This window comes from Coregonus clupeaformis, chromosome 15 (assembly GCF_020615455.1).
Source record: "Coregonus clupeaformis isolate EN_2021a chromosome 15, ASM2061545v1, whole genome shotgun sequence".
NCBI lineage: Eukaryota > Metazoa > Chordata > Actinopteri > Salmoniformes > Salmonidae > Coregonus > Coregonus clupeaformis.
The window spans coordinates 38,997,048-39,008,380 of record NC_059206.1 but is presented as its reverse complement, the minus strand read 5'-3'; the positions used below and the strand labels follow the sequence as shown (position 1 = coordinate 39,008,380).

Genomic DNA, 11,333 nt, shown 5'->3' with positions numbered 1-11,333 from the left:
CAATGACACAGGTCAAACGTTTTCTGTAAGTCTTCACAAGGTTTTCACACACTGTTGCTGGTATTTTGGCCCATTCCTCCATGCAGATCTCCTCTAGAGCAGTGATGTTTTGGGGCTGTCGCTGGGCAACACGGACTTTCAACTCCCTCCAAAGATTTTCTATGGGGTTGAGATCTGGAGACTGGCTAGGCCACTCCAGGACCTTGAAATGCTTCTTACAAAGCCACTCCTTCGTTGCCCAGGCGGTGTGTTTGGGATCAATGTCATGCTGAAAGACCCAGCCATGTTTCATCTTCAATGTCCTTGCTGATGGAAGGAGGTTTTCACTCACAATCTCACGATACATGGCCCCATTCATTCTTTCCTTTACACGGATCAGTCGTCCTGGTCCCTTTGCAGAAAAACTGCCCCAAAGCATGATGTTTCCACCCCCATGCTTCACAGTAGGTATGGTGTTCTTTGGATGCAACTCAGCATTCTTTGTCCTCCAAACACGACGAGTTGAGTTTTTACCAAAAAGTTCTATTTTGGTTTCATCTGACCATATGACATTCTCCCAATCCTCTTCTGGATCATCCAAATGCACTCTAGCAAACTTCAGACGGGCCTGGACATGTACTGGCTTAAGCAGGGGGACACGTCTGGCACTGCAGGATTTGAGTCCCTGGCGGCATGGTGTGTTACTGATGGTAGGCTTTGTTACTTTGGTCCCAGCTCTCTGCAGGTCATTCACTAGGTCCCCCCGTGTGGTTCTGGGATTTTTGCTCACCGTTCTTGTGATCATTTTGACCCCACGGGGTGAGATCTTGCGTGGAGCCCCAGATCGAGGGGAGATTATCAGTGGTCTTGTATGTCTTCCATTTCCTAATAATTGCTCCCACAGTTGATTTCTTCAAACCAAGCTGCTTACCTATTGCAGATTCAGTCTTCCCAGCCTGGTGCAGGTCTACAATTTTGTTTCTGGTGTCCTTTGACAGCTCTTTGGTCTTGGCCATAGTGGAGTTTGGAGTGTGACTGTTTGAGGTTGTGGACAGGTGTCTTTTATACTGATAACAAGTTCAAACATGTGCCATTAATACAGGTAACGAGTGGAGGACAGAGGAGCCTCTTAAAGAAGAAGTTACAGGTCTGTGAGAGCCAGAAATCTTGCTTGTTTGTAGGTGACCAAATACTTATTTTCCACCATAATTTGCAAATTCATTAAAAATCCTACTATGTGATTTTCTGGATTTTCTTTTCTCAATTTGTCTGTCATAGTTGACGTGTACCTATGATGAAAATTACAGGCCTCTCTCATCTTTTGAAGTGGGAGAACATGCACAATTGGTGGCTGACTAAATACTTTTTTCCCCCACTATATATATATATTATTATTATTATTTTTCTGCGAGAAAAAAAACATATGGGGGATTGGAAGTGATGCAGACAATTACATTGATGAAAGTTACAATCTATCTGCAATATTAAAGCTGATAAAAAAATAAAAAATAAATAGTGGCATTTCATGGAGGCATTCCATATGTTTATCAGTACTTTATTTGCAATCTATTCTGTCAGTTTTTCTACAGACCTCTTTGTACTCGCTTTGAAGATATTTTACACATTTCTTCAGAAAGTGTGACTTTTCTTTGTAACGTGTGTATCAAAATATTTTTATTTATTATTTTGTATGATTTATCAAAAATAATTGTACAAAGACTTATCAATGCACTGTACTGTAACTGTACAGTTGAAAATCATATTAAATAAATGAGTATCATTCCATTAAAATTTCTGCAGTTAGTGGAAACTAATATTATACTTATTTGACTGCATACATTACAGTATTCACAGTAATTCTGCTGTTATGAAGTCAAATGTTTTGTGGTAGGTTCTTCTTCAATTCACAGATGGTGTTGCATAGTTTCCTACTCAGCTGAACAATGTTTAGTCTCTGCAGCACCATACCACAGTCAGACCTTTGAGTACAAAAGGACAAATAGGGTAAATGCTCTGAGCCTCTGTCTGCAATCTCTCCCATCTTCATCTTCCAAAGAACATCTGCCAGGTACCACATGACAAACACACACACACACACACACACACACACACACACACACACACACACACACACACACACACACACACACACACACACACACACACACACACACACACACACACATACCAATCTTATCCTCCTCCCTTCATCTTCTCCTCCCACCCCTGTTTTTTTCACTTCTCCTTCTCTTCTTCCACACTCCCTACTGTAAACAGTTTGTCTCCACAAGGCTGTGTAATCCCAGAAGCATCCTCACGTGCTTAGGTGGTGTTTTTTCCAAGTATTAATTACCCTGTGAAGTGAAAGGGAAAATGTGACCCATGCAGCCCTGTTTCCTATAATAAAAGTGGAGTTATGTGTCTGTCAACTCCTGTTGTTTTTTTGACAGGATATTGGAAAGGATACAGAGGACAGGATATTACAGCATTCTATAACCCATGACTTTCATTGAGGTTTTATTGCTTGGTATTAAATAGGGCTATCCTATATAAATACAAATAACAACACAACAATGTATTCTAATTGAACGTGACCATACTTCACATACAGTATGCAACAGTCTTGCTGTCCTTTAGATTTATATATTTTGACAAAAGTTAGGAAGGGACACTGGATGAGAGGAAAGTGTGAACAGCCAATGTGAATGAGCCAGATACAGAAAGCAGAAAAGAGAACAAGGAGAACTGGTGACTTGTGCAGAATGTGGTAATGATATAATGACTGTGGTAATGACAGATACAGTAGCTAGAGTGAAAGCAAAATCAACAGACAGAACTGTTTGATCAGGCCTCTTCACAGTCAGCTGCTTCCTACCCCCCTCCCCAGACAGACAGACAGACACAGCTGCCAGACCAAAATACCCCTGCCTGGCCTGAACCAACCCCAAAGATGGGAGGACACCCAGGCAGACCTGGGCAACTCCCCCCTATGGAGCAAGCCTCCCCAGCACTTCCACTCCCAAACCTCTAGACTCCCACAGCTCACCCTCCCACCCAACCCACACACCCCTGCCCCGGCATGGTACAGTCCCACAGTCCCAGGAAGGCCAGTCTATTTATGGAGGGCGGAGTCGGGCTGAGGAGAGGGGCAGGTGCTGAACGTTTTTGGAGACTGTGAGAGTCAGTAAATGCACTTCAGCCAGCACTTTCTCCCTCTCCCACCCTTTTTACCTCTGTCTGTGAGGTGTTCCATTCTTCTATCCACTTAGTAATGACCCTGGATATGGACAATGTGGAGGTGTTTGATACTGGGGAGAAAGGAAGGGGCCTCAGGACCACCAAGGACCTCTGTGCTGGGGAGGTGGTGCTCGCTGAGCCCAGCTTCGCTGCTGTAGTCTTCGACAGGTAGGGACCAATGCATGGAGATTTGGGTCATAATGACATAATCTCTCAGTGGCATGCACACACACATCAATTATTTCTTAGTAAGAAAGACAAATTGAATGCAAAAAGGATACCTACATGGTTCCTGTATCAATGCATATCCTTAACAATTTGAGATTGTGGTTCAATTGATTAAAAATGACTTACCTTCTGCTATGTCTTTGACGGGTAGGGCCTGATTCATGGTTTGTATCATGGTGGCCAAGAGGCCATGTATAGTATTGGTATTTCACAGTGGAGTGAGCATATCCATTACTCCTCAGGTGCCAGCCTTGTCTCATAGACTAGGCGTAACATAGTATACGTAAATCCGGGACGTTTGGTATGGTTATACACTGAGTATACTAAACATTAAGAACACCAACTCTTTCCATGACCTAGACTAACGAGGTGAATTCAGGTGAAAGCTATGATCCCTTATTGATGTCACTTGTTAAATCCACTTCAATCAGTGTAGATGAAGGGGAGGAGACAGGTTAAAGAAGGATTTTAAAGCCTTGAGACAATTGAGACATGGATTGTGTATGTGTGCCATTCAGAGGGTGAATGGGCAAGACAAACAATGTAAGTGCCTTTGAACGGGGTATGTTAGTAGAAGCCAGGCGCACTGGTTTGTGTCAACAACTGCAATGCTGCTGGGTTTTTCACGCTCAACAGTTTCCCGTGTATATCAAGAATGGTCCAACAACCAAAGGACATCCAGCCAACTTAACACAACTGTGGGAAGCATTGGCATCAACATGGGCCAGCATCCCTGTGGAACGCTTTCAACACCTTGTAGAGTCCATGCCCCGACGAATTTAGGCTGTTCTGAGGGCAAAAGGGGGGGTGGGGGGAGCAACTCAATATTAGGAAGGTGTTCCTAATGTTTGGTATACTCAATGTATAAGACAGAAGGTTACTTAAGGCAAAAACAAAAGGAGGGTGGTTGGTCGGGGTAGATGGGTAGGAATATAACGCGAACGTATTCGAACCCAAAAGTTCCGTGTTCGAATCTCATCACGGACAACTTTAGCATTTTAGCTAATTAGCAACTTCGTAACTACTTACTACTTTTTAGCAACTTTGCAACTACTTAGCATGTTAGCTAACCCTTCCCCTAACCTTAACCATTTAACCGAACTCCTAACCTTAACCCTAACCTTAACCCCTAACCCTAACCCTAACCCCTAGCCTAGCTAACACTAGTCACCTGGCTAACGTTAGAGTTAGCCACCTTTCTATCTAGCTGACATTAGCCACATCAAATTGGAATTCGAAACATACAGTATCATATGAAATGGATGATGGACATCCACAAATTAAAGCATACCATTCGAAACGTAACATATTATACTAAATGGAGGGAGACAGATTTACATTTACTATAATGCTATGCCTACCCCTGAGTCCAGGTTGCAGGTGCTGGGTAGAAAATGATACCTGCTGTTCATGTATCAATGTAAACATAATCAATGTATTATCTGTTTAATATTACAATCTAACAGATTCTTGAAAGAAATGGCAGTTAAGTTTGTCTAAAATTCAACATCCTGTTGTTTGAGTGCTTGTAAATGGGTTGGGTTTTTCTTGCAGATAGTCATGTAGTGCAGATATTTCTGTGTGTGTACAATATGTAGTGCAGATATTTCTTAACTGTAGAAAGTCCCCACATAAAAATACTAATTATAAACTGTAGTATACTGTAGAATCCTATACTACACACTGTAGTGTCCCTTGATCACGTAGTGCTTACTTTAGAATTATATGATCGATTGGACGACTAGCTAGCTTTACTGCTAACTTCTAGCTTTGTCAATGCTGTTTTGATTTGAATGTGCTTTTGTGGACTTTACTGTAGTATTCAATGTAGTGTTTTTTGCGGACATGACTGTGGTATACTATAGTATTCACTGTAGTGTTTTTGCAGACTTTACTGTTGTATTCAATATAGTGTTTTGCAGACTTTACTTTAGTATACTGCAGTATTTACTTTAGTGTTTTTGCGGACATGACTGTAGTATACCATAGTATTCACTGTAGTGTTTTTGCTGACTTTACTGTCGCATTCACTATAGTGTTTTGCAGACATGACTGTAGTATACAGTATAGTATAGTATACTCCTGAGTGGCGCAGTGGTCTAAGGCACTGCATCGCAGTGCTAACTGTGCCACTAGAGATCCTGGTTCGAATCCAGGCTCTGTCGCAGCTGGCCGCGACCGGGAGACTCATGGGCGGCGCACAATTCGTCCAGGGTAGGGGAGGGAATGGCCGGCAGGGATGTAGCTCAGTTGATAGAGCATGGCGTTTGCAACGCCAGGGTTGTGGGTTCGATTCCCACGGGGGGCCAGTATAAAAAAAAAGATATGTATTCACTAACTGTAAGTTGCTCTGGATAAGAGCGTCTGCTAAATATGTAAAATGTAAATGTATACTATAGTATTCACTGTAGTGTTTTTACAGACATTACTGTAGTATACTATAGTCATCACTATAGTGTTTTGCAGACATGACTGTAGTATATTGTAGTAACACCTGCCGACTAGGGTTAGCTAAAATGACACAACTACAGACAACCCCAGTTTCTTTTTAATGAGAGGAACACCTCAATCAGAACATAAGACACACAGGTTTGTGACAGGCTTCTATTGAGTTGGGTCAACAGTTCTGAGTAATGCAACAGACTAGACAACACCTTAGCAAAAATATACATTTTCTATTACAATTGCAACATCTAAATGTTAGACACGTTCTAGGCCCATTAAATAATGTCATAGATTATTGTCATAGATTATTGCCATTAACAGCCGATTAATTATGTATGTTTATTGCTGTTATTGCCCATTATTATTTGCACCTTTCTGTGTCTACTTTTAGATCAACCATACTCCATATAAAGCCAACGAAGTCTCAATTCAAGACAAAACTCGTCAACAACTGTCAATCATTCCCTGCCATGTATCATCTCCATTACCTTAATCTATAAAGACTCTTAAACTGAACTGCATCTCTACCTCCGCCTGCTCTTTAACTGGAGTCCCAGGGTAGATGGGAATCACCATAAAAGCCAATTCATGCTTCATCCAAAAATGTGGTTGGAGGCTCCATATGGAGGGTGTGACGCAATGGCGGAGCCTCCGGAATTGCGTCACGCTGAGGAGTATTTCTGTCTGTAATAAATCCCTTTTGTGGGGAAAAACTCATTCTAATTGGCTGCACCCCTGCCCAGTCATGTGAAATCCATTGATTAGGGCCTAATTAATTTATTTCAATTGACTGATTTCCTTATATGAACTGCAACTCAGTAACATCCTTGAAATTGTTGCACGTTGCATTTAAATTTTTGTTCAGTATAGATTGGAATGTACTTTGTCTAGTGTAGATAAGCGACACACACACAAACACATATTACAATACAGTGTATCAATCTCTCCATCTACTGTACAGGTGGATGGTCCTTGAATAAGACCACACTTTCAGTTCTGTGTACTGTACTCTGCTTCTACATATGTCTGAGTATGTGTGTGAGAGCATGTGCGCATTGAGGGATCTCAGTCTCTATATCTGCTGCAATGCTAGTCACAGATATGCTTGCTTACTGCGGGCCAGTGTGGTGCCATATAAGAGCTAGCGTCGGTATGACAGCAGACTTAGCAGGTATGCAATGAAAGGATCATGCTGTTTGGAAAGGGGGGTGTGTGCAGGGGCTGTGTGTGTGTGTGTGTGTGTGTGTGTCTTGTCCCCTTGCAGTTTTGTTGAAGCTTTACAGCATGCCAACAATCATTGCAGGCATTAAGCTAGTTCCATTTCCTTTTAGACACACTCCCAGACACCCATAGGATAAACTGTTTACACACACAAGCCCATAGTCTTCAAGGTGTCTTCAAGGTGTGGCAGTTATTTAATGGCTGTTTAGTATTATGTTTTTGGCATTGCCATGTCACTTACACACGTTTTTAGTCCTACGCTAAAGCTGTTTGCACAATCTTTACACACCTAGGAAGAAAAAATATTGAGTTGTGGCCTACACAGATGTTCTATTTTTAGATACAAAACCATACTGTACACATCAGCCTTCACCTTAAGGCGAAGTTCAGAGATTGAGGAAGTTGTGTACAATATACATGTTGAGAAAGCAGGTTTGAATGCTGCTAGATGAAAAACATTTAGAATGTCTGGCCTCATGTGTATTACGTGATTGTCTATTTTAGAAATGGGATCTCAGGTACCTGTTTTTTGGCACATCAGAGGGAATGATAGCTGAGACCAATCGGGTGCCTGTCCACAGGGGTGAACTTAGTGAATTGGGGGCCTCCCCTACTGCCCAAAGGGGCCATCTTTCCACAGACATTACTTGCTATGATTAGGTTTATCCCACAATTGAATATATTTATTTAATATGCGTTTTTAATTTCAGGAATTTATTCAATATATAGGCCGTATAAAGATGTTAAAAATCTGTCAGCGGGGACCACCTATGAAACATTGTAGTATACTGTAGAGTACTATACTACACACTGTATTGATATGCTAATATTTAATTTGCATATGTCCCTCCCATTCCCCTCCCCCATAGCCCAATGTGTGTCACCCATAACTAAAAAACCTACATGCCAAGTATAGACCATATATTGTGTTCCGTAGTTCAACAATAACTACAACTATTTATCACACTATTCAAAAATCACACACCTTCCCTCCCAGTATCCGGAACAACAAGTTTCCATCCCCTACTTTCCATTTTTAATCAAGTTATTTACCCCTTCCTCCAACCCAAGTCCCCTTACCCTAACCCGGGTTTGTATCCTATTCCCAACCTTTAGCCTAAACCAGCTTCGTATCCTCTACCCAACACCTCATCCTCTATTTTTGTATTTTTTACTTTACTTCTTAACTTTTTAAAATCCATTAAAGTTTGTTTTAATCAAATCAAGTTGAGGAAGAAAAAAGGAGAACTCCCCCATCCCATTCCCCTTGTACCTTGCCAAACCTGACCTTCACCTGACAGATACTGTACATGGAGAAGAGGGATAGAAGAGGGCTAGCTAACATTAGCCACCTAGCCAACTAGCTAGAATTCGTAACATATCATACGTTTAGCAAATTCTGAACATATTGTACTTTTGCAAATTCGTAACATATTGTACATTTGACAAATTCTGAACATATAATACGAATTGTAATTTGTAACATATCATACGAAATGGGTGATGGACATCTACAAATTAATACATACCATACAAAACGTAATGTACTGTATCTTACTAAATAAAGTGTCTCAGATTTACGTACAGAATAATACGAAATGCTCTGAGACCAGGTTGCACTGAGATGTCCCTAACAGTCCCAAAGTTATTCATCCCTACATGTTATAGAAAATAACCGGTCAGATCACTGTCCTACCTACAGTACATAGAGGTTATGGACAATTTGCTCTTTTAGTGTTTGTCCAGTAAGTTTCCTCAAGGAGAAAACCCCAAAAATATATTTTTAAAGATGTTTAAAAAGATAATAAACAAAAGATAATTAAACAAAAACACTATAGTAAATACTACATATACTAGAGTAATGTCGGCAAAAACACTACAGTAAATCCTACATTCATGTCCGCAAAAACACTGCAGTAAATACTACAGTATTCACTCTAGTGTTTTTGCTTAAAAACCCAGCGCAAAAACACTACAGTGAATACTACGGTAAAGTCTGCAAAAACGCTACTGTGAATACTATAGTATATGCTGTACATCAGTTGGGGTCTCTATAAGCTTGAATATGAGGTCCTAAACCTAGCAAGAAAGTGCATCATTGTAGCTGTGTGGGCTAATATAGTCCAAATATTTGCCTTGGGGTAAGTTGAGACTATGGCCATTGGGTATGTTGAGCCAATGGTTGAGCCAATGGCAAGTTGAGCAAATTGAAGTGTTTTCTTCCCAGGCGTAATGCAAGACATCATCGCTGATATGTGAGGTAACAACAGCACCTGGCCTATGTTTAAAGTGTTTTTAAAAAGTACAAAGTGTTTGTTAGGTATAAAGCCTGTGTTAAAATATGTTTAAAATTATTAACAGACAAAAAAGTGTTTGTGATTGTATTAAATTGGGTTTGGGAAATAAAGATAGACATGGTTATAAAAAGGTAGTGGCAATATTTCATTCAGTACAGAAATGTGTACACGGCTGAACTTACCCTGTCCTGCGGCTCAACTTACCCCATACCCAGGGGAGGGTTGTGCCAAGATACCACTTTTTTGGGACAAGCTATGTTTTCAAAACTGTAATGTTTACATGAATTGTTATTCTCTACCCCATAACAATTCTCTAGGTTGTAGTCATTAAAACTAGTTTTTCAACCACTCCACAAATTTCTTGTTAACAAACTATAGTTTTGAGCTTGGAAAATTCCAGAAAATGATGTCATGGCTTTAGAAGCTTCTGATAGGCTAATTGACATCATTTGAGTCAATTGGAGGTGTACCTGTGGATGTACAGTGGGGAAAAAAAGTATTTAGTCAGCCACCAATTGTGCAAGTTCTCCCACTTAAAAAGATGAGAGAGGCCTGTAATTTTCATCATAGGTACACGTCAACTATGACAGACAAAATGAGAAAAAAAAATCCAGAAAATCACGTTGTAGGATTTTTAATGAATTTATTGGCATATTATGGTGGAAAATAAGTATTTGGTCAATAACAAAAGTTTCTCAATACTTTGTTATATACCCTTTGTTGGCAATGACACAGGTCAAACGTTTTCTGTAAGTCTTCACAAGGTTTTCACACACTGTTGCTGGTATTTTGGCCCATTCCTCCATGCAGATCTCCTCTAGAGCAGTGATGTTTTGGGGCTGTCGCTGGGCAACACAGACTTTCAACTCCCCTCCAAAGATTTTCTATGGGGTTGAGATCTGGAGACTGGCTAGGCCACTCCAGGACCTTGAAATGCTTCTTACGAAGCCACTCCTTCGTTGCCCGGGCGGTGTGTTTGGGATCATTGTCATGCTGAAAGACCCAGCCACGTTTCATCTTCAATGCCCTTGCTGATGGAAGGAGGGTTTCACTCAAAATCTCACGATACATGGCCCCATTCATTCTTTCCTTTACACGGATCAGTCGTCCTGGTCCCTTTGCAGAAAAACAGCCCCAAAGCATGATGTTTCCAACCCCATGCTTCACAGTAGGTATGGTGTTCTTTGGATGCAACTCAGCATTCTTTGTCCTCCAAACATGACGAGTTGAGTTTTTACCAAAAAGTTATATTTTGGTTTCATCTGACCATATGACATTCTCCCAATCCTCTTCTGGATCATCCAAATGCACTTCAGACGGGCCTGGACATGTACTGGCTTAAGCAGGGGGACACGTCTCGCACTGCAGGATTTGAGTCCCTGGCGGCGTAGTGTGTTACTGATGGTTGGCTTTGTTACTTTGGTCCCAGCTCTCCGCAGGTCATTCACTAGGTCCCCCCGTGTGGTTCTGGGATTTTTGCTCACCGTTCTTGTGATCATTTTGACCCCACGGGGTGAGATCTTGCGTGGAGCCCCAGATCGAGGGAGATTATCAGTGGTCTTGTATGTCTTCCATTTCCTAATAATTGCTCCCACAGTTGATTTCTTCAAACCAAGCTGCTTACCTATTGCAGATTCAGTCTTCCCAGCCTGGTGCAGGTCTACAATTTTGTTTTTGGTGTCCTTTGACAGCTCTTTGGTCTTGGCCATTGTGAAGTTTGGAGTGTGACTGTTTGAGGTTGTGGACAGGTGTATTTTATACTGATAACAAGTTCAAACAGGTGCCATTAATACAGGTAACGAGTGGAGGACAGAGGAGCCTCTGAAAGAAGAAGTTACAGGTCTGTGAGAGCCAGAAATCTTGCTTGTTTGTAGGTGACCAAATACTTATTTTCCACCATAATTTGCAAATAAATTCATTAAAAAT

General features: G+C 41.1%; 1 protein-coding gene across 1 annotated transcript in view; it reads left to right on the top strand.

Moving 5' to 3' along the window:
• Nucleotides 1-3,101: 3,101 nt before the first annotated feature.
• LOC121582469 (histone-lysine N-methyltransferase Smyd1) overlaps nucleotides 3,102-11,333 on the top strand; it is a 30,977-nt gene continuing 22,745 nt past the window's right edge. The window contains exon 1 of the mRNA XM_041898273.2: nucleotides 3,102-3,384. Coding sequence (XP_041754207.2) covers nucleotides 3,251-3,384 — 134 coding nt within the window. The 5' untranslated portion in view covers nucleotides 3,102-3,250. The remainder of the gene's footprint in view (nucleotides 3,385-11,333) is intronic.